This window comes from Apodemus sylvaticus, chromosome X (assembly GCF_947179515.1).
Source record: "Apodemus sylvaticus chromosome X, mApoSyl1.1, whole genome shotgun sequence".
Classification (NCBI taxonomy): Eukaryota; Metazoa; Chordata; class Mammalia; order Rodentia; family Muridae; genus Apodemus; species Apodemus sylvaticus.
Window position 1 is genome coordinate 116568376 of NC_067495.1, and position 23857 is coordinate 116592232.

General features: G+C 44.6%; 1 protein-coding gene across 7 annotated transcripts in view; it reads right to left on the bottom strand.

Annotated features, from left to right (window-relative positions):
• Positions 1-2922: 2922 nt before the first annotated feature.
• Positions 2923-23857, bottom strand: part of Septin6 (septin 6) — a 74719-nt gene continuing 53784 nt past the window's right edge. Inside the window, exons 7-11 of one of the 7 annotated variants that reach the window (XM_052171892.1) lie at positions 19756-19924; positions 16056-16188; positions 12024-12214; positions 9440-9501; positions 3139-5073 (exon numbers count right to left, since the gene is read on the bottom strand). In XM_052171892.1, coding sequence (XP_052027852.1) covers positions 5006-5073; positions 9440-9501; positions 12024-12214; positions 16056-16188; positions 19756-19924 — 623 coding nt within the window. In that variant the 3' untranslated portion in view covers positions 3139-5005. Of the gene's footprint in view, positions 2948-3138; positions 5074-5521; positions 6232-9439; positions 9502-12023; positions 12215-16055; positions 16189-19755; positions 19925-23857 lie in introns of those variants that run through there. The other 6 variants (XM_052171897.1, XM_052171891.1, XM_052171896.1 and 3 more) reach the window with 6 other exon arrangements.

Sequence of the window (23857 nt, forward strand, 5' to 3'; positions counted from 1 at the left end):
CAAGGCTAGCCTTGAACTCCCGAGGAGCCTTTTATCTCCATCTCCTCAGTGTTGTATAACAGGAATTTGCCACCACATCCGGTTCTATTTTGTGCAGAGGGTTGAACCCAGGGCCGAAAGTGCCAGGCAAGAGTTCTACCAACTGAACTACCTCCCAACCCCATTAGGGCAAGGACATTCTAAAGTCCAAACAAGGCAAGCCGTAGTGCAAACTGGTTCTCAATGGGAGGTATCCAAAACCGGGCACCCCATTTAGTGAATGGACAGGGTTTTTAAAAAATATTTACTTTAGGATAAACATATTCAGAACCTGTCTTTTACACACACACACACACACACACACACACACACAAACTTCTTTACACACACTTCTTTACACACGCTTTGTTTAGCGAGGCTAGAAACCCTATCCTCGGCAAAGAACAGCAAGTGCGCTTAACCTATAGATCACCTCTCCAGTTCTACCCACGGATCTTTTTTGTTGTTGTTGTTTTAAAAATCATTTATTTATCGAGTTTGCATCCACATTTGCCCCCATGATGCATATGACTTAAATTCAGAGGACATCTTGTGTGAGTCAGTTCTCTCTTTCCACTATGCAAGTTCCAGGGATCAAACCCAGGTCATTAGGCTTGGCCGCAGGTGCTTTTTCCTGCTGAACCATCTTGCTGGCCCTTATGCCCCAATACTTTTTGTTTGTTGTTTTCAGTTAGTTCTGTGAAGGATTTACCAGTATTCTTCTTTTCTCAAGGAGCCCAACCCCCAACCTGCCAGGTTTACTGAGACAAGATCTGGATATGTAACCCAGGTTGGTATTGGACTTACCTGTTTGGTCAAACAAGACATCCTCTTCCAGATGCTTTCTGAATGCTGAGATTATAAGAATTTGACACCATCCCTTGTTTTGGATTTTATTGCTTTTACCCACTGGAAACGGAACCCTAGTGCTTCAAACTCAGTATTTGGTTTTCTTTTTTCTTTTCTCTTTTTTTGGGGGGGTGGGGGGTGGGAGTTAGAGGCAAAGTGTGTGTAGGGTGAAGTGCCAGGGCACGTGTGGGGAGATCAAAGAACAACTTGCAAGGAATCAGTTTTCTCCTTTCCCCCTGTGGGTCCTGGGGATCGAACTCAAATAGTTGGGCTTGGCAACAGATGCCTTACTGTATTACCAGGCCGCCTGTGGTTTTCTTAACACAACTTTCCCACTATTCCAACAGGTTAAGGATCCTGTATTTTCCCACACTTTCAGAGTATCAGTGTTCAGTGACGTCATAAGCAAACATATTCTTACTCTGCTGCCCTCTAGTGTGTGAGCTGCGTAGAGGCTGGTCAATTTTATTTGCTCTAATATCCAAGCAGAGGCTTCCAGGTTTTCCGGAGAGAAGACTCCTTGGTCCTTTCTTCATCATTTGCTCATTAGGCAAATGAAGCTGGGGGAAGCAAGCCCCAATTCACTCACAATCAGATTTCTGAAAACGAACCACTCTTCCCTTTGCCTACCGTAATGCCTGGGAGGATGCGAGGCGTCCCTAAGAGACCCAAGGCTTAGTATCTACAGAATGTCTTTCACCTCATGAAATTGGGAAAATGTTCACATCACATGTAGTAAATAAGAGAAGTAGCTCGGAGCTGTTTTTGTTCTTGTTCTGTGGAATGCCATTTTTCTGTCTTCATCCTTCCTCTCCTGTCAAACAACCAGCACTAATTAAAGGGAAAGTCTAGGACTGCCTGCTAATATCACCCTGTCCCATGGGAATTTCAGGGGGGAAGAAAGACAGGAGGAGGGGCATGACAGTCCACTAAGGAAGCTTTAGTGGGCTCCGGTCATCTCTCTGAACCTCCCAATCTATCCGCTTGGGAGGTGGCCACCCATTCCTAAAGCAAATTGTAGTGACCCACGCCCCCAACTGATGGGAGAAGATCATGGAACTACTGGGCATTTCTTTGAATTTTATTGAAAATTGACATGGACATTAGAAAGACGATGAGCTAAACAGTGCTGGTTCCAGGATGTATCTTCTGGAGAACGAAAGCCCCAGAGGGGCAGTGACTGAGCCCACATTTGAGCAAAAAAGAACCACAGAGAAGAAAGGAAAAACAAACAGAGATTCCGGAAAACATGCAAAAAGGCTCTCTCAAGAGACGAGACAGCAGAACGTTGGTGTTTGTGGTATGGACAGATAGGAATGGGCACATTCACATGGTATTCAGAGAATAAGTGAAGCCAATGATTCCAAGGCAGATTTACCGCCATCAAAGCTCTCCTTCAAGATACCAAGCTGAGCAGAAACCTCTTGTGAAACCTGCATAGCCCCTTGGAAGTTTGTGTGGAGAAACTTTGTTCTGAACTAAGCTTAAGCCCCGCCTGACGTCTCTCTCCAGCTGAATGATAATTGTTCCATTTCTCCCCCACCTTGCTGGGGTCTGCAGAAAGTCTGTGAATGCTGAAGATGCAAATGTCACTCAACTTTCTCTTTCATCTTCAGAATCAGCTTAATAATGTCTGAAGACAGTCAACCCATTGAACCAGAAAATCGTTTCTGTTGTATTAGTAAAACCAACATAACACTCAAAACCTCGTGAACGGCGCTTCCACCACCATAGCTGAGGTCTGCCACAGTCACTTAACACCTGGGTGAGTGATCCTGTTGTTGTTTCTCTGAGGTTACATTTGGTCCATTTCCAGCTCTGATGATTCTTTTCCTGCCTTGTGAGTTTAGGACAAGACAATTCCATGTGAAACACCATGTAAGTCAGAGGAGAGCTTCTTGCCTGGACACAGGGACACACACGTACACTTGTTGAGTGTGGTGTATATGTGCGCAGTTGTAGGGGAGGGGGACTGGTTGGTTTCTTGCTTGAGACAGTATGGAGCCCTAACTAACTCTTCTACAATGGCAGTCTTCTCCTTTAGACTTAGTACAGCTGCTGAAGACAAGGTTAAAAAAAGCTGGAGAGGGAGAGAGAAAGAGAGAGAAAACATGAAATTAGCTAAGGAGAAAGGACATTGACAGTGACATGCAAGGGGAGCGGACAGTGGAAGGCAGAACAGAGTAACTTCTGAGAAGGCAGGAGCAGGTCCCGAAGGGCTACCGCCGTGGGAAAATCTGTAGAGAAGGTTTGAAGAACACCACACACCAGTTTAATTGCATCTTGCTTTAATTTAAAAATAAGCACATATTAACAGCCAAACGTGAATGCCAAATGATTAAAAAAAAAAAAATCCAAACCAGGTGGAAAAAGCAGATGTCTTGGTTTAAGAGAAATGGAAGGTGTGTGTGTGTGTGTGTGTGTGTGTGTGTGTTTCAGGAAGCCATTCCATTCCAGTCTGGAAAATCATAGACCATTTCTAATGAGTGGTTCTTGTTTCACTAGAAGTAAACAGGGAACTTAGAGGGTTTTTTTCTTTTTCTTTTTTAATAGTAACAATTGTACTAATTAAAGACTTTCAAATGAAGACAAAATTTTTTCCCATTTCCATTGAGAAGAACTTCTCAATGAAATTCAGCATCGTCGTTTAATAGGTTCGATTGCTTTTTATATCTACCTGAGTTCCCTGATTACACAGTGCACCAGTGAATTGTACACTAAGCTGGTCCTGTTCCAGACTTACAGCTACCTGATCATCCAGCATCATGGCAGCTGGCCTGGAGCCTTCTCTTCACCCGTGCCTACCCACCCCACCCCATCCTATTTTTCTCTCTGAGAACCCTCGGGATCATCTAACACTGGTTTCTCCGAACATCAAACAACAACAAAAAAATCTTGCCTCCAGGAAGATACATAAATACTTGGATGCCTTGGTAAAAAGGATTGGGAACCCAGAGACAGGAAATTGGAAATTTTGCTTAGGCTTTGCCAAGGAATAGCGGTGGGACCTTAGATGAGTCCCTTCATTTCTCTAAGTGTCAAAATCCTCCTACAGCGTGGGGTGGGGTATATCAGCCATGCTGATCAAAAACCTCCTCACTTTATATACAATTTCTGCTTGCTTTTAGAAGGCTGTGTAGCTCAAATACTTGAAAAGTATTTTGAGGTCTCCAGCCTCAAAGAGGGAGTTTATATACAAACACAAAAGAAAGACCTTCTTAAGGATGTGACCCTTTCTGGCCCGCAGGCAATCTGGGAAGGTGGATTAAAAGCCCTAAGGCAGCTGGGTGTGGTGGCTTTTGCCTTCAACCTTAGCAGTCCGGAAATACAGGCAGGCAAATCTCTGTGAATTTCAGGCCAGCCTGGTCTACTTTGTGATTTCAAGGCCAGCCAGGGCTACACAGTAAGAACCTGTTTTAAAAACAAACAGAACTTGATGGCTACGAATAAGGGGCCTTTCTCAAGGAGACCCAGAAGCCTCAACTCGTAGCCAGACTCTCCGGACTACTGATTGTATCTGAGCAACTTGGAGATTCTGCTTCAGGGCTTTCTGTTCTAGGTGGTAGCGAGGTTTGGTTTGTTTTGCCTCTAGGGCATAGGGTTTCCTGAAATTCTCCACTTCCAGTCGGTTTTCCCTGAAGGACTAGCTCACTTGTCACCTGGTGCTTGCCTCTGGCCACGGGCCAGTTCGTGGCAAAACCCCCTTCTCCCTTTGCCAACAAGAAAAGAGAAGGTGTGCACATTGCTTGCTTTGGGTTTAGTTCAAGTTATTAACTATGATTGGAGACAGTGGCCCCTGCCCTTCTGTAACAGTTCAGAAGGCCTGCAAATTTATTATCACCTTGCATTTTTTTAGAGGTAGTGATCATACAGCCACCTTTATAACAAGAAAAAAGAAGAAGGTCATGGGCCCTGTCAGTGGGACTGGAAGGCAGAAGCAAGTTGCAGAACTCAAAAACAAAACAAAAAAGCAAAAACACAGAAGAACAAAAACCAAAAGAAAAAAAAAACCAAAAACAAAACCAAAAAAACCTAAAAAAGACAAAATTCTTGAAGTACCAGAGCACGGGTGGAGGGCCCAGCTGTCTGGCACCATTTAAAAAAAAAAAAAGTTGTCAGTTAAAATAAGAACCTTCGATTAAAAGGCTAAGTGGAGTCCAGTCCAGCTGTAGCGGGGCATACTATTCAGTACACAGCCATGGATTACTGCAAAGGAAGGGCAGAGAGACGCCATATTAGCCACAGATCATTGCCAGGTCGCCTCTAGCTGTTGCTCTGTCACTAGCCAAACACCAAAAGCCATACTCTGCCTCCTGGCCCTGAAGGTGGAAGGCTCTGTACTTCAAAGGGTTTCCAAAAGCCATAATCAGGTGGGACCCATTATAAAACTTAAGACCACCATATTTTTAAAATGTCAAATCCTTAGACCAAAGTAAATGACCTTTCAAGTGACAATGCCACTTTTCTTCCGTCCAGCGTTAGCCTCTCCTCTTTTAAGTGGCCCGTGTGCAAATGCAGATTCAACCTTCCGTTTCATTCACCGGGGAGAGTAGAATACTGAGCTAGACAACCCCAAGCCTAGATTCTGTGATCAGCTCACCAGTTTACAAACTGGGATTACTATTCTTGAACTCTATCAATCAAGACTCTAGGCTGGTGATAACATTCCGGTTTATTTTCCCTTCTGTGTCTGTAGGGGTACCCAGAATTAGAGAGGGGGAGTACACACTATCTGCCCCAGCAATTGAGTTTTGTATAGGAAGGGCTTGGTGTGGGTAAATGTGTGGCTAACTTAACACTGCTTGTGTAAACTGACTCCGAGTAAAGGGAATCCAGGAAGGGCTGGACTAAGATGAGAGAAGAAATAGGCATCACCGGCCATTCTTTTAGATCCTATGATAAGGGGCTATGGCTCCTGGCATTAGAGGAGTGGGAGAACATTCCCAGTGACTAGGATGCAGGAGTCTGAGGGGACAGTTCTGACCCCTGACCGGGGGATGGAAATACTTCAGGGAAACAAGTATTGGTCGAATGCTAATGTGGAAGCTGGCACGTAAAATGTGGCAAACAGTGACCTGTAAACACGTGAGTCTGGCAAAGACGGATGGGGGAAGTGGGGGCGCAGACGGCTGAGGGGACTAGGAGAGGGACTGAGGTATGGAATGTATCTCCAAGCCACGCGATTGCTGGCTTCTTGGTCAGGGGCCAGACATCACCATTTGACTCTCAGGCTTCTATAAACATTTGAAGGAAGAAAAGGGGAAGGCATAGGGTGTGTGCCCCCTAAGCATGTTAAGGGGGAAATAAAGAGAGGGAGGCCCAGCTCTGTTGCACAGGAAAGGGCGCGTCTACAGGAAGCCCAAACTGAAAATGAAAAGAGAAGGGGGGGTTAATGAATGGATGGATGGATGGACCAAAAATGTCAGAAGGAAATTAAGTCATAACTAATAGATAAAGTAGAATAGCTATGTTAGATGGTCTTAAAGTCTTGTGCGCTGGCTCCTGGGAAAATGCTTTCTAACATGGATGGCAGTAGTATTATTAAATACTATTAAATAGTAGTGGTATTAAAAAGCAAAATAAAGGTCAAAACCCACACAGTTTTTAAAATCTGTTCTTGACAAACAGCCTGCCAACTCTCTCTCTCTCTCTCTCTCTCTCTCTCTCTCTCTCTCTCTCTCTCTCTCTCTCTCTCTCTAACACACACACACACACACACACACACACACACACACACACACATCCAGACAACCTTGTCTATGAATACCAAGTCTCTGGTGACCTTAGGCCATCAGATACAGCATCAGGTTCACAGGCCCTTTGACCTACAGAAAAAGAAGCTGAGGTTTCAACTTTGGCAGTCTTTTCAGAGCAAGTTTAGCTGTCTAACTGCTACCCTAAGCCAATACCTGCTTGTCAAGTGTGTGACAGGGTTGGGTTTCAAGCAGTGACCTGTAAACCTGAACTACAGAAGCCCATCAGTGGCTTTTGTCCATGTAACATTTTGACCTGTCTCCTTGTGGGACAAGGTCAAGCTATAATGGTCCTTATGTCTCATAAGAAGAGACTGACGTGCCTGTGGTTGTAAAGAAAGTATCATTACATCCAGGATAAGAGATACCTACTCAAGACTTTCCTATCCCTGGGAGAGTCTTGTCTCAGAGAACTTCTTGGCTATGTATCTAAATCCTTGTTTATGACCCGAAGAAAGTTTTTTTTTTTTTAGTGGTTTAGATATGATGTGTGCTATAAAGACTCATATATTTTGTTCAAAGACTCATATATTGAAGTCTTCCTTGCCAACTGGGAAGTTTTGATTATAGTTCTCCAGGGTTCATTTTAGGGATGGCCACTAATAAAGATGTATTCAAGGAAATCTCAATGAAATTGTGTCAATCAGTGTACAGCAAAATTTGAATTTGCCAACATTGAATTCACCAGAATATACCTGTCCTTCTCTCATTGAAAATGGTGGAACAAAGAAACTCCACATGATCTGACCTCCTATTATATGTCAGACCATAGCTAGGCACCTGCACTATGGTGGGGAGCAGAGACTTCAGTAATTTAGTCTTCCTAAATAGGAAGCTGTTATGTGATGCCAGGGCCTTAGTAGGGGCTCCAGGACTTGCTTTTGAAGCAGGCAGCAAATCATTTAATTGTTCTTTTAGGATGCATTTGTTTGGCTCAGTTTCCTGGGCTTTCTGTTTCAGAAGCCTGGATGGACTTCCTTGCCAGGGTTTGCTTGGAAGGAGGATACCTTTGCCAACTGCCTGAAGTCTCTAGTACAACAGTTGCAGCCATTGGCTGTGGGACTATTAGCAGGCTCTCCATGTAAATCACTGTATGGTCTAGCCAGGGGACATCTTCTCAATGCTGTAGTTCCCAACCCAAACAAACGAACACACACACAAAGTAAGGCAATTCATGAGACCACTGGAGTAAGCCCGACACCAACTAGACATTTTATGTTAGCAAATTATTGTTGATTTTGTAGGTGCGACAATGGTGACTGTGTTTGTTTTTAAGCATCTTTCTCTCTTAGAAATATGTACTATGTATTTTACACATGAATCGATACAGCTTTTGCCTTGCAATAATCCAGCATGTCTGAGGTAATTGCAGAATCTAGCTTAGCTGTATGCCAATGGTTCTTTGATGACTGAGCTCCAGGGATATGGGGCTGAGTTGGACTATTATCCTTTCTCTTCTGCATTTGAAAGTTTCCATAGTAGAGTTTTAAAAATAAATCAATCTAAGTGTGTTGTGAAAAGCATTTACATTCAATTTCCCTTCACTATCCGATTTTGGTAGAGTAGAGAAAAGGTGCTTAACCATTGCTTTCCTCTATCCTATGACAACTGTTTTCACTCTCTGTAAAAGCTGTGATGGCACGGACCAATTCTATGTACTTCTGTAGACACAAGCACTAGCCTTCAGGGATCCTTACTAAGAGTTACTTGCTTACCTCTTTAGCAGAGATTTTCAAGATGCTCGTACTTTCTTACAGAACTACATTTTAAACGTAGTGTGTGTGTGTGTGTGTGTGTGTGTGTGTGTGTGTGTGTGTTGGTGCCCACAAAGGCCAAAAGAAGTTGTCAGATATCCTGGAGCTAAAGTTACAGGCCATTGTGGTCTGCCTAATGTATGTGTGCTGGGAATAAAACTCAGCTCGTTTGGCAGAACTGTAAGTGTTCCTCGCCACCGAGAACCACTTCTCCAGAGCCAGAATTAAATTTTTATAAATTAACTTATTATTGTTGTTTGTAGGCACACATGCCATGGTGTAGTGTGATCAGAGGACAACTTTTAGCCGTTGGTTCTATCCTTCCACTATTATATGTGGTCTAGGGATTGAGCTAAGGCTGCTAAGCTTAAGTGGATTTCTGTGAAAGGTAAGCACCACCACCAAAGCCTGCTGATCCATCTCGCTAGCCCTCACGGAACCAAATGTAATGACTTCCCTGTATATCTGAGGTCCCTTCCTTGTTTTCTACTTTGCTTATAGTTTGACGGTAGGGCATATAATCAAAAGAAACCAGAGTTGAACCCCTCAGATAAGAACCAGTTACTAGAGGAAGACATAAAAGCAATTTCTCATGGCACATTCCTAAATTTGGGGTGTGATGTGGGGTCAATAGTGACTGTGACATTGTAGGTAGGGACTGTGAACCCAGCAGTTTCCCACTTCATCCCAATTCATTTTGAAAGTCATGATTATGACTCTTCATGGAAACAATCTGAACTGAAACCTTACATGTTGGTCACATGATCTGCCTACTTACCTATGCTACACAGTTGTTCCAGCAGCAAAGCTCTGCAAATGCTCTTGAACACACACACACACACACACACACACACACACACACACACACACTTCCAATCAGGTAGGCAGGCAGGCATTCCACTTAAAACCAGAGTCAGATTACATCTTCATACTGTTAAGTCTCAGGAAGAAATGAGCAGGTCCAATGAAGCCAGTTCTTTTATGGTTAGCTATGAGTGCTACAAGTACTTGGGGAGGTATGTTGGAGAAGCCACTGCCAGTATTATTTAGAGTTAATAAGCTTACCAGGACCCTGGGTGTCATGCAGCATGCAGCAAACAGCAGAGTTAACTGTAAAACAGTAAGAACTGGTGAAGATGGACTGAGCATGAGGAGAAATCCAATATTATGAATTAATACCAATAATGAAATGTTAGCAGTCTAAGGCGATTAGGAGAAACAGAAAAGGGAACAGGTGTGGGTGGCTTGGTAGACACCCCTGAAACAGTGGTATTGTTTCTTAGTCTCCTTGAGGGCATCCAGAGGAAATACTGAATCTGGAACTTGATCAGATCCAACCACAATCTGTCTTAGGAAAAAAAAAAACATTTCTACCACAATCTCTACCCTCCCCAAATCATCACCAGCAAATGTACTATGGGAGCAGGGTAGCATAAATTTAGTGACATCTTCCAGAAGGTAACAAATTGCTTATAGAGATGCATAAGATGCCCAGACCTGTGGTCATTAGAGTATGGATGGAGACAGGCTATTGTGCTAGCTCTGATTGCTAGTAAGGCGCCGTGTTCCATCATGATTTTCTCTCACCTCAGAACTGGAAAAGGGCACTGTCACCAACCCCAGACATTTCTGATCTTTTAAAGAAGAATCCAGGGCTATGGGTGCCGATCAAGTGGTAGAGCTCTTGCATAGAATGTGTAGAGCTCAGGGCTCCACCCATACCACTCCAGAAAGGTATGTATGAATTATTTTCTGCTAGTATAACTAATATACTATTACTGGTAAGTTAATAGATGGTGGATCCAAAGAGGTTTTCCATGTTACTAGCTGAACATTACTAGGAAAAAAAACCAAAAACCAAAAAACACCCCCCCCAAAAAAAACAACAACAAAACCCAAGTTATTGATATGTAGGGATTTTGTTTGTTTGTTTGTTTGGTTGGTTGGTTGGGTTTTAGTTTTTGAGACAGTTTCTCTGTATAACAGTCCTGGCTGTTCTGGAACTCACTTTGTAAACCATGCTGGACACCACCATCCACCATCTATCTATCTATCTATCTATCTATCTATCTATCTATCTTTCTTTCTTTCTTTCTTTCTTTCTTTCTTTCTTTCTTTCTTTCTTTCTTTCTTTCTTTCTGGGTTTTTTTTTTTGTTTGTTTTTTTTTCGAGACAGGGTTTCTCTGTGTAGCCCTGGCTGTCCTGGAACTCACTCTGTAGACCAGGCTGGCCTCAAACTCAGAAATCCGCCTGCCTCTGCCTTCCAGAGTGCTGGGATTACAGGCGTGCACCACCACTGTAGTGGTGTACTGGCTGGTAGTTTTAATATTCTCTTCTGGGAAAAAACAATTCTCTGGACCAAGTTGGTGAAAATGTTCAAATTACATATTAGGTAGTCAAACTGGATAATAAGATGGCAAAACCTGGTGCCTTGAATTAGTAAATAGTTTGTATTCATGGTGTGATTCCTCAGTGAGAATCCCAGGACCGAGGCAAAAAGATTGTTCTTTCTTCTGGGAAGCATTCAGTGACTGACTCAAACTAGTGGCCCAAAATAGAAGGTCATGACCATGGGTATCCTGGGACCTTAAGAATCCTTTATAGAGGCTATTGTTAACACTCTGTCTTGGAGTTCCCTGGAACCTACTGCACAAACAACCGTAGTGCACAAGGGAACCTCTGGGTATTTTCTTGCCAGAAACATTTCCTTCTTCTCTGGCTCTGAAAATGAGGAATGGTAATTTATGCAAGGAGAGACTGGGCAGAACTATTAACTCACCAAACATTTACAGAGACAAATGCTTTCAGGACCATTCCCGGAGCTTGAAAATGGATCCTGGCATCTGAAGACTCCCCTCTAGGTTCTTAGTACCCCAGGCTGGGCCTAACTAAGCAGCCAGCACGAAGAGGTATAGCAGAGGAATGGGAGATGGGACACAAGGTGCAGCCTTCAGTGGTAGCATTTACCTCCCACAGGTTTTGAGAACTGAAGCCGAGTAAGGGTTGGATTGTAGGCCCCCATCCCCTCAGATTTGGGGGGAGCAAGCAGACCTGTAAGCCACATGATATTGAACATGTATGGCAGTGTTTTCAACCTTCTTACTGCTTCAACCCTTAAATAAAGTTCCTCATGTTGTGGTGACCATAACATTGGTTGTTAATTCAGAACTGGAATTTTGCTGTTACAAATCATAATGGAGAAATCTTGGGAATGCAGGATATCTGACACGTGATCCCTGTGTAAGGACTGGTTGGGGTCTCAGCCCTCGGGCTGAGAACCACTGCTCTAGGGTCTGGGGACGATCCTGGTCTGCCTATTCTTTCTGTTGCTCTACTTCGACGTCTTCTCCTTCGACATCTCTTCTGGTCTGTTTCCTGCAGAGCTTTCCCAGCTGGGTCAAACAGAAAAGCTACACTTTTGGGACCACTACCCTCCTTCTCTTAGCAACTCCAACGTGGGCGCTACAGGGGCAATGGACACTATCCGAGTGTAATTGGCAGCCTGCAGTTCATACCTGCCCGCCAATCCCCTCGGCGGTGCCATGGAGTGGATGGAAGGGGTAGGGATGAGCAGGAAAAGAAAGATCACACACACACACACACACACACCACACACACACACACACACACAGAGCAGTCTGCTACTTACTTCTTCTTCTCTTTGTCCCTTTTCAGAGTCTGTGAGCCCCCAGCCTGAGAGCCCTGAGACTGAAGCAGCTCAGCCGCCGCCTTTCTCTGCTTGAAGGCGTTCATTTCTTCATCCAGACATTTCTTCTTATCCTCCAGCTTCTTCTTCTCTTCCTGGTGCAGTTTCTTCAGACGGTCAAACTTCTCATGCAGCTGCCAGAGGGCCACAGGAGGTTACAGAGAGTCCCTCTGCAGCAGCGAGTTGTCCCCAGCCCAGCTAAGATCAGAGTCTCTGCCATTTGAGTGATGAGATTACAGGTATATGCTACCCTGCCTAGATTACAACACTATTGAAGTGGGTTCTGCTTTTATGTCCATTTTATGAGAAAACCAAAAGTCTCATCAATAAAGGCATTTGTTCCAGGTCCACCCAGTCTTTAGAGGACTATATAATGGGATCTCCCATATGTAAAGACCACCTGGATAAACATAACTTAGGATTCACCTATAGCTGCCTCTCAAGGCTGAGTTACAGGCATGCGCAACCATGCCTGGCTCTTTATGTGGGTGTTGGAGAATCTGAACTCAGGTTTTCATGCTTGCAGGGCAAGTACTCTTGTTCACTGAGGCATCTCCCCATGGGTCATGGTCAATACGTGAGCCATAGCAAAGCTGGCCAAAGGGATACTTGCCCTTGAACACAGAGACAAAAAAGGAACCAGAATTGAGGATATGTTAAGTTGTGAGTCACCGTACGTGGAGCTGGGAACGAAACCCTGGTCATCTGCAACAGCAACAAGTGCTCTTAACTGCTAAGCCATCTCTACAGACCTGAGACCTCAGTCTTAACCAGAGACAAGGCCACCATGACAAGTGGATCAGAGAGCTTGAAGCACAAGCAGTCACACTACTAGGATGCAGAAAATAACCTTAATAAATATACCGAGCATAATTCTTCTTTCTCCTGGGGATTCAGGGGGAAATGTTTCCCTCTGTAGCATGTGCGGGGCAGACTACAGGTCAGTTGTCTAGGTGCTGTGGGCACTTGGGACTGGTGCCTAGTAAGGTATGGCAATGGACCAGCTTGCTCTCTAAACCAGCTTCTAGTCACTCGAGGGAAGCATCAGTTGCTTTAACCGAGCTTTACTTCATTGTAACTTTTATTCATTTCTCTTTAAGGTGCCCATACCGCTCTTCCTAAAGGTAGTGGGTAACATTATTCTTCTTAAAGTGAAACTAAAATAAAACCAATACCTTTGTCACAAGCTTTGGGGATAACCTTGGAGAGTCAAAGGAACTCAAAGGTTAAGAGATTTGGAGCTTAATTATGTCCCCTGTTTATGTTTTTGAGGGGAGCGATGACTAATCTTGACAGTCAACTTGATGGGTGATTTATAATCACCATGGAAACTAGCCTCTGGTGTGTCTACAAAAGAGTATCTAGATTGGGATAACTGAGGTGGGAAGACCCAGTTTGAAAGTTGATGGTACCCTTCTATGGGCTGGGGTCTTGAACTGAATTAAAAGGAGAAACTGATTTGAGTACCAACAGTCCCTGCCCTCCTCTCACACAAAGTGATCACAGCTGCATTATGCTTGCGTTACCAGGCTTTCTTACCAGGATGAATTGTACCTCCAGAACTGTGAGCCAAAGCCAACGTCCTTAAGTTGTTTTTCTCAGGTAGATCTTTATCACAAGATCAAAGACGCAACCAGGGCCCAGAAGGGAAAACACTGGCTGATATTTCAAAACTGTACCTTAGGCCAATTACTCTGGCGTCCAGAGATGAACTGGTATAGGAGCCTTGGAAGCCATTGCTTAAAGGAATAATTGCATATGTTTATATTTTTTACAAAAATAACTTATTACTATTATGGGCTAGAGGGGGTAGCTCAATGGTTAAAAGCACTTCTGCTCTTCTAGAAGATTTGGTTTTGATCTCCAGCACCCACTTGGCAGTTTACAATCATCTGGAACTCCAGTTCCAGAGGATCAATTCAATGCCCTCTTATGGCCTCCTTGAGCACCAGATACACAAGACATACACCCATGCACATAAAATAAGATAAAAATTGATGGTGATGGTGGTGGTGGTGGTTGTGGTGGTGGTATGTCCATGTGTCATACCATGCATATGGAAATCGGAGGACAACTTTGGGAAGTTGGTTCTCTCCTTCCACCCTGTGTCAATCTTGTCTCGGCCATACAGCATGCTCTACACTAGCTGCTGCTGAACTTCCAGATGATTCTATTGTCTTGGCCTTCCATTTCACCATTACTGTGCTAGGATTACAGATGGGCACCACTGGCATCCAGCTTTTATGCCAATTCCAGGAATTGAGTTCAGTTTGTCAGGTTTGACTGGCAAACACTTTTACCCACTGAGACATCTGGCCAGCTCAAAATGCCTGTGCTTCAAGGACCATCAGACCTTCGTTTCAAAACCAGCTAGAACTGCAGTGACTTTTTTTTTTTCTACTGTAAACCAAGATGGAGGTGATAGGTGTGGCAATCAATGGTAGAACACTTATCTAGCATGCAGAATGCCTGAGTTCCATCCCTAGCCCCAAAACAAATAAATAGACATCCAAACAAACAAACAAACAAACAAAAATCAAGAGAACAGAGTAGGAAATCTAAGTGAACAGAAAATGCTTCCATTATCACCATTTTAGAGTTCACCATTTTCTCTAAGAAGGCCCAGGACTTCCTTTCCCTACAGTTCCTAGAGAGGGTAGGACAGGGCAGGCCAACCATGAAAATGATTGTCTCTACAGAACTCCAAATGTCCAGGAAGTGGGAAAAGGATCAACCCTTCTGTGACTACAAGTCCTCCATTGCCCAAGAGAACTTTGTGTGATGCTGGAGAGGCTCTGTCACCGTGCTAGTCAACACTAAGAGCTGTATTGAACCACTTGCACAAGGACTGAACATTTGAAATGAGCTTATGAACTAGGCAGTGGTGGCACATGCCTTTAATCCCAGCACTTAGGGGGCAGAGGCAGGTGGATTTCTGAGTTCAAGGCCAACCTAGTCTACAGAGTGAGTTGCAGGAGAGCCAGGGCTACACAGAGAAACCCTGTCTCAAAAAACAGACAAACAAACAAACAAATAAATCTTATGCCCCAACCCTGACTTAAAAAAAAAGAAAAGAAAGAAATGAGCTAATGAGAGGAGTTAAGCTTTACATTTATTGTGTACTTAAAAATGGCTAAGAATAGATTGTTTTTTTTGAGAATAGATTTTTAAATGCCCTAACTCCTAGCAGTACTGGGGATTTTGAACTTAGGGCCTCAATATGCTATACAAGAGCTCTACCACTGGGCTACATTCTTACCCCCCACCCTTACAATGTTTTTTATTTGGAGACAGCATCTCACTAAGTTGCCTAGGCAGGCCTTGAATTTGTGTTCCTGCTCTGCTCTTCCATACTGAGATTATAGGCTTGGTAACCAGACTAGGCTTAGATTTTAAACGCTTCCAACAGAACTAAAAAGATAAACATATGAAGCGACTGACTGATTTATTTGTCTGATTTAATAATTCTACATTATAAATGCTTACTAAAGTTACAGGTCATATTCCATAAATATATGCAATTATTATTTGCCACTTAATAAAAAATATTTTGGGGCACTGTAATACATACCTGCAATCCTAGGACTCATGGGGCTCAAGCAGGAGTATCTAAAATTTGAGGCCAGCCTGGGGTACACAGTGAGTTCCAGTCCACCTAGGCTACATATAGAAACCGTCCTTCAAAACCTAAATAAATGAATTAATTCAAATTGAAAGAAATGCCCACCTACAGCTAGTGGCTACCATGTTGGATGGCAAGGGGCTCTAAATAATGAACAGTATGAGAAAATGTCCCATCCTTAGGAAACAAATGTCAAGATGACACAGATGTCATCAGATTCACTGTCTGTCCGAAGTGTACTCGAGTCCTGCCCAGAGCTTACAAGCCCCTCTACCTTCTGGCAGTTCTGTCAAGGCTGTGGCCCTTCTTGCCGCGTTCCTCCCTTTCTGCCTGGTCTCCATAGTTACACTTACCTCTTTTTCGGCCTCCTTGAGCTCAGCTTCTTTCTCTTTGACTCTCTGGACAAACATCTGCCTCATCTCCTCTTCCTTCTTCTGGAGCTCCCCTAGGAACTCATTTCTCTTCGCCTCATATGTTTCCTGTAAACTGTAGATATGATCAAGTCAAGTCCACTGCCTCTGGGGCAGCCCCTGGTCAAGAAGATGGGCCCCAACCACCCTCCCTGAGTTCCCCCATTCTCGCTTCCTTAATTCTGACAGAGAAATGTAAAGAGAGAAACACAAAGGGGTGGGGTGGGGTGGGGCAGGACAGCTGTTTTGGTATGCAACAGCAATATTACAGAGCTACTGGAGGGGCCAGAGGAACTAACAATCTCTCTCTCTCTCTGTCTGTCTTTCTGTCGGTCTCTCTCTCTCTCTCTCTCTCTCTCTGATGAGGAAACTGTGGCTCACAGAGGAGAAGTCTGAAGATTACACACCTAGTTAGAGGCGTAGCTGACAACAGAAGCTGGGTCTCCTGTCTCTTCATTTAAGGCCTCCCTTCCTCCCTCCCTCCCTCCCGTTGCCCTGCACTGCCAGGCCCTGGCTCTGAGACTGACCACACTGATTTACAACTTCATTGAATACTTACTGAGATTTTCCCTGCCACCTATGTGACCAGTGTGAATAGGCATGATGTTAGCTACTCAGCATCTAGAACCCAGAGCCACCATGCCTGTCGTAAAGGAACTTAGGGTGTAATGGGAGATGCCCAGGACAAGACCACTGCTCCTGACCCGCACTTATTTTTTTTTTTTTAAAGTAGGAGTCAGCATGGTGAAGGCCATTGCTCCGAAGACAGAAGAAAGACACAAGTGAAGACTGGTGTTCCTGGGGATGTGGCCATACTTGAACAGGCCTGGGGACATCATGTGAACTATGAAAGAGTGAGAGGGAAGGTTCCTGAGTCTGGAAAAAGAAGACAGGCTTTGGGTGGCATATTTAAAAAGTGGATATGTATCCATCAGTCAGAACGTGAGAAAGTCCACTTGGCTATTTTAGAAATGAAATTTTCCAGCAATTCAAGCATGAAACAGAAGGCTCTTCATGTGAAAGGCTGGTAGCAATCGGAGAGCTCTGGCCCAACAGTAGGGCTGCAGAATTCTCAGGACTTGGGGATGGGAAATCAAGGCTGATTCTGGGCAGCTGTCTCTGCTCAGACTTACCTACTTTCTTAAGTGTGTCTTTCTTCGCTAGAGAGCATCTTTCTTTGAATCTTAGTGCTTAAGATATACAATAAACTCGCTTTTTTAAAAAACAAGAATGGCTGTTTTTTTTTAAAAGATGTATTTATTTTATTTATGTTAGTACACTGTAGCTGTCTTCAGACACACCAGAAGAGGGCACCAAATCCCACTACAGATGGTTGTGAGCTACCATGTGATTGCTGGGGATTTGAACTCAGGACCTCTGAAAGAGCAGTCAGTGCTCCTAACTGCTGAACCACCTCTCCAGCCACCCTACCAAAAACTCTTATATATCCCTAAAGGAATCTGATTCAAGTTTCTGCCTTGGGCCACTAGATAGATGGTAGAACTTAAATAGCGACAAGAAATGTTGGAAAAGTAGGAGGAGGAAGAAGGATGAGATGGCAGACTGCTAGAGCTTCCAGACCAGGCAACCATAAAATGTCTGAGTGAAATGTCCAGGGTGCAGTTGCATCAATAGGTTCAGAGCGCAATGGTAAAGTTTTAGCTTTGGATTCATCAGATATCTTGGTGCTAATTAGGGCTGTGAGAATAGAAAGAACCAGAACAAAGACATGGGAGCGTGAAAGAGCAGAGGCTTGTGGGAGGAATCCTGAGGGAGCACCAACCAGAGGAGGAAGCTGAAGAAAATGAGCTTGAAAGCAAGACAGAAAGGGAGAGAGAGAGAGAGAGAGAGAGAGAGAGAGAGAGAGAGAGAGAGAGAGAGAGAGAGAGAGAGAGAGATGGCCAGGCCAATACTTCGAGAGCTGAAGGCAGGGGGTGTCTCAAGCCAAGTCAATGTTTCACATTAAAATCAAAGCTAAAAATCAAGCCACAAGGGAAATCGGCCACCAACCCACAACTGCAGGCCTTGGAGAGAATGTTGTAGAGAGCAGGAGGCAGGCAGAAGCCAGATTGTAGTGGGTTGAGGAAGTGAGAGAGGAGGAAGAGGAACAGGAGCTACAGAAATGTTTCCTTCCTGTCAGACACAAACCTCTTGACAGGTGAGGAACTGGCAAGAAAGAGTGGGGCTAAAAAAAAAAAGTGCTTTGTTAGTGGGGAGCATTTACAAGCAAGGTGGACAGGGGTTGGTGGAAGAGCGTGAAGAGGGTGAAGAGGCAGGAACAGATATTAAGGGGGGAGGAGAGGAAAGGCCAGGTCTAAGAGGCCAGGTAGAGGCACGCGTCCTTCGGAATGCAGCTGCCGAGGTGAAGGAGAGAAACAGCAGCTTTCATCAGAGACAAACTCCGCCCCTTCCACAGCAGGAGCCCTAACCTGCCAGTCCACGGCGGCAGGAAAGCTGCCATTCCCAAAGCAGCCATGCCACCAACGGCCTGCTTATACGTGTCCTGAGCCCCTTCTGCTATAAACGGGTTCTGTGGGATCCCAGGGGCCATTTGAAAGCATTTTCCTCCCACAGATATGCACCCCTCCACCCCCGCCCCCACCCCCGCCAGGGCTTGCTCATGGATGTCTGACATTTCCTGAAAGGAGATAGAGCCCCAGTAAAGGGCAACACATGGTAATTCAAAAAATGCAGGGATAATGACGCATATTATATATACAGAGCAGATGCTTTCGCTGGTCTATGGCTCCCACCTGCATAATGAAAAGCACTTTAGATTCTGATTTGAGGAAGACACCAGTGATTATTCATCGTCAGTGGTCAAAACAAAACTCACGCTGAAATGCTAAGGCAGTGGGGGAAGGGAGAGAGCATTTTGCTGGTCACCTATCCAAGCCAAGTGACTGCATCTTTGTTGTTTTTTTGTATTTTCCTATCTATTTATTTGGTGTTAGGGACGAACTCATAGCTTGTGCATGCTAGGCAAACAGTCTCCTATCAAATCACATACCCAGCTCTCCCCTTTTCTTCTTCTTCTTCTTTTTAAAACGAATGTTCTTGCTATGTAGTTATGGTGTTGTACTTGCTAGGTACCCCAGGCTGTCCACAAACTCATGGCCATTTTTCTGCTTCTGCCTCTCCAGTGCTGGGATTCCAGGCACACACCATTAGGCCTTGACTTTTTCCTATCTGCTTTTAAGAACGGGGAAGATGGGGGAAGAGCGTATTGGGAAGCTCTCTTAAGCAATGCTAGAACCACATGAAGAAAGTGGGAACAGAGGGCAGCTCCTAACTGCCACCCAGTAGAACAAAGACCCAGCACTGAGTTTACTATGTAAGCAGGGCTCAGGTCAGCAGCTATACATGGGAGGGAGGGAGGAAGGGGCTGAAGCAGTGAGTGACCAATCAGCGCAGTGGTTTCTCCTGGCCCCCATCTCGTCTGTGTTTCTAAGGAGGGCGGCAGCTGTTCTGGCAGCTGTGCAGATAGATATATAGCGAGAGAACACTCAAGCAGCACCAGTGATCTAGGAGTTACTTTGGGCTCTCTCTCTAGCTAACCTCCACGCCTCGCTTCCCCTACTGATTCTTCAGGGAAAGGCTTCCGGAGCTAGAGCAGGCTGACCTGACCTGGCAGAAGAGGTACCTGAATGGTTTGCTGTCAGGGTCGGTGTCCTTGAAGCCCATCTCCTCCAGCTTACAGCGGCGGTACAATTCATAGTGCCGGGCGTGGGTCTGCTCCCTCAGATCCTCCATGTTGACCCGAATCAGCATTTCTCGCAGCTTCACAAAGTCACAGTGGGCCTCATTTTCAACTGCAGAGAGGGCATTGGGGCATTGGATGCATATTGAAAGGAAGGTGGGCAGAGGAAGAAATGGATGAAGTGAGAAGTAAAATGTCTAAGGGTGGCATTGCTTTGCAGCCTGTTTATATGGTGCCTACAAATTTAACCTCCCAATTCTATTTCCTGTGAACACTGGGAATGAAAAATTATGAAAAGGCAACAGTAAAAACTTTACTACTGTGAAACTATCTAAGAACTTGCATTAATGCCTCAACACCAGTTCACCGAGCGGACTTCCACAGGAACATGTGCTTTGCACTGCTTCGCAGACAGACACACATCTGTCTATCCAGCCACCCAATAAGTATTTGTGGAATCTCAGTTCCCAGTATTATGTGTGGCCCTAAGAATTAAGAAATGAAGTCTTGGGCCTATGCTGTCAGGAACCCACAGTTTAGTGGGAAAGCACATGTAAACAAAACAATACAACACAAAGCCAAAGTTACAAACGTGAAGGTATGGTTGCAGTGCAGTAAAAGCCCAGAAGAGGGAGACCTACAAACTCCCAGGAGACTGTAGGCATCCCCATGGACACAACCTCTTGGATGACTCTGGAAGGAAGAACAGAATTTATCAGGTAGATAATAGAACCTAATCCCTACCAGACCTCCAGAAGGCTAGGTAAGGTCATATGGAGGGCAGGTTGCAGAGTCAGGCTTCAGAACCAGATAGTGCAGGGGAAAGACCATAGACAGAGTCTCCAAAGAGCAAGGGAAAAGAACCAGGGTAGCAATCGGTGGTGGGGACAAGGAGGGGCAGACCTCCAGTGTGGTCCATGTAAGAAATAGACGCTTCCAAAGAGGTGTTTTGCCAAGGGTGGATAATGGCATGAACACTGTAATCCTAAACTGGAGAAAGTGTGTGCCATTTCTTTGCCTTGAGGACAAAGGTGTTCCTTTCGGATGGTGAGCAAGAATGTTTGGGATGTGGACTAAGTCACAGCAACGTGGACTTCTGGCTAGAGCAATGCCACAAGCAGAGCTCTGTCAGGATGGCTCCAGGTCTGTCTCCACCCTGTTGGATGGTAGTGTTTGCCCACGTCCAGGAGGGTGGTGGTGTTTGAGATGATGAACAGAGAAGTTAGCCAAGATCCTCTAAGGGTCTGGAAGAGGACAGTAGGAGCAGAGAGGAGGGGTTCTGGAATGACAGGGTCGAGCACAGTTGTAGCATCACAGATGGTCAGATATGGTCATCAGAAGTATTTGTCCAAAGTCCAGGGTGGTCTGTGTACTCCTTCTGCTTAAGTCCTTACATGAACCCTACCTATTGCCTTAGAACAGTGGTCCCTAGCCACCTCCTCCTCCTCCTTCTTTTTGAATTTTTAAAAAAATTTTTTTTTTAGAGACAGGGTTTCTCTGTATAGCCCTGGCTGTCCTGGAACTCACTCTGTAGACCAGGCTGGCCTCGAACTCAGAAATCCGCCTGCCTCTGCCTCCTAGAGTGCTGGGATTATAGGCATGCGCCACCACCACCTGGCAGTCCCTAACCTTCTTAATGCTGTCTTTAACACAGTCCCTCATGTTGTGGTGACCCCCCCCAACCATGAAATTATTTCATTGATATTTCATAATTGTAATTTTGCTACTGTTATGAATTGTAATGTAAATATCTGATATGTAGGATATCTGAGATGTGATCTCTGTGAAAAGGTCATTTGATCCCCCAGAGGGTTGCGACCCACAGGTTGAGAACTGTTACCACAGAACATAAACTAGTAATAAAAGCTGCATCAGCAAAGTAACCTGTCAGGACCAAGCTATATGTCTCTGCTTCTTCAACTCTGGACCATGATCTCTGGTCAGCAGGAATCATTCCAGAACCAGGCATGAGAGTGTATTCCTGTACTTTCGGCACTTAGGACGTTGACTCAGGAGAGTCAGGAATCCAAGGCTAGCCTCAGCTACATAGTGAATACAAGACCAACTTGGGCTACATGAAGTCCTATTTAACAAGTGAGGGGGTGGTGAAAGAAGGAATAATTCTAAGTCTTCTTTAAGGGTCCCAAGCAGCATTCAACTGCTTCTTCACTCAAAAAGAATAGTCAACTCAGGAGTGAAAACAAAACAAAACAACCCCCCCCCAAACCACTACCACACCTCCAAAAGAACAGTTTGGGTTAAGAGCAGGGCAGTCTAAGTTGGGCATGGACGTCATTGGAACTCTGTCTGCTGGTTTGTCTCCTTCCGTCTCAGGTTCCTGTCTGTCAGGCCTCAGACTCCAAAGGTGTGACTCTTGGGCTAGAAGACACTTGCCAGTGCCCCAGCTGTAACACCCCCAGGTCCAAATGACAGGGAAGCACAAAACTTAGTGCAGCTCTGACCATCTTCTCTTACCTATGGGAATGGAACTCAACGATAGAGCATTCATCTAGCATGCATGAGGCCCTCAGGTCCGTCCTCAGCACCACAAAAGAAAGAGGAATGAAATCCGGCTACTGTCAGCGGGCCTTTGCTGTGCCTTGAATCATTCTGGCCTTTGTGAGTGAGGTGGACAGCTCTCACCTTTGCTTTTCTGAAACACTGTCCAGGGCTGCCTTTGAACCCACGACCCTCTCATCCCAGTGTCCCCCTCCACTCCTCCTAGTGCTGGACTTACGGATATATGCCATTCTTCTTGGGTGCCCACTCTCTATTATTTGCCCAAGGGTTGGGATGACTTTACAGAGGAACTGCCAGCTATAGCAGTTTATAGCTACAAACGCAGGTCCCTAAACTTCTGCCCACTGCAGTGTCCTAGAGCTTGTACGATCTACTGAACTGCATACCATAGCATGGGATAGCATAGCATAGCGTAGCATAGCATAGCACAGCATAGCACAGCACAGCATAGCATAATATGTCTTAGGCACACTACCAAAAACCCTGTAATGAATGGATGTAAATATATTTCTGATTCTTTAAAATTATGAAATAAGCATATATGTTTGGATATGAATATATAAATATATACATCCATGAAATAGTTACGTGCAATTTAAAGAAGTTTTAAATTTTTAAATACATCCAAAACTGAAGGTAATGCTGCCAGTATCTTGGAAGGCCCTGCTGGCCTCTTTTTGGTATCACACCCCTCTCTCTATTGAGTCCCTTTCTCCTCTGGCAATGAACCAGCAGCACTATCCTGCCTTTGGGTTTATCACTGATATGTGTATTTTTTAATTTTAATTTATTTTAAGTGTGACAGGGTGTGGGTGTGTATGTGTGAATTCGTGTAAAGGTCAGAGGACAACCTTCAGATGTCCGCTCTTTCCTTCCACTGTGTGGCCTGTGGGGATCAAACTCAGGCCAGCAGGCTTGGAGGAAAATGCCTTTACCCCTCCCTCCCTGACAAGCCATCACACTAGTCCTGTTTTTAAAGACTTTTTAAAATTTATATATTGAGTTGTGTGTGTGTGTGTGTGTGTGTGTTTACGTGGGATGCCTGCAGAAGCCACAAGAAGGTTCTGATTCCATAGAGCTGGAGATAAAAGCGGAAGTGACCCCTGTGAAGTGGGTACTTGGAATGGAGTTCAGGTCCTCTGCAAGAATAACAGGTGCTTATTACCTGAGCCATTGTTCCAGCTCTCGGTGTGTGTGTGTGTATGTGTGTGTTTTAAAACTGTTTTATCATTCATTCCTTGCGCATGAATTCATAAAAATATATATCATGTTATTTTAGCTTAGTTCTGGAATTCATATCATACGCAGGCTTGTGTGATTTTATTTAGCTCAGTGTTATGTTTCTAAGATCCAGTCACGCAGATGTAGCTATAATTCATTCATTTTCACCTCTGTCTAAGATCCCATGATATGACCATTTAACAAATTATCCACTCTATTTTTATGGGCACCTCATTGTTTGTCATAATTTATCATAATCGTTATCCATTTTGAACATTATTGTGCCTCTCCTAGGGACACACTC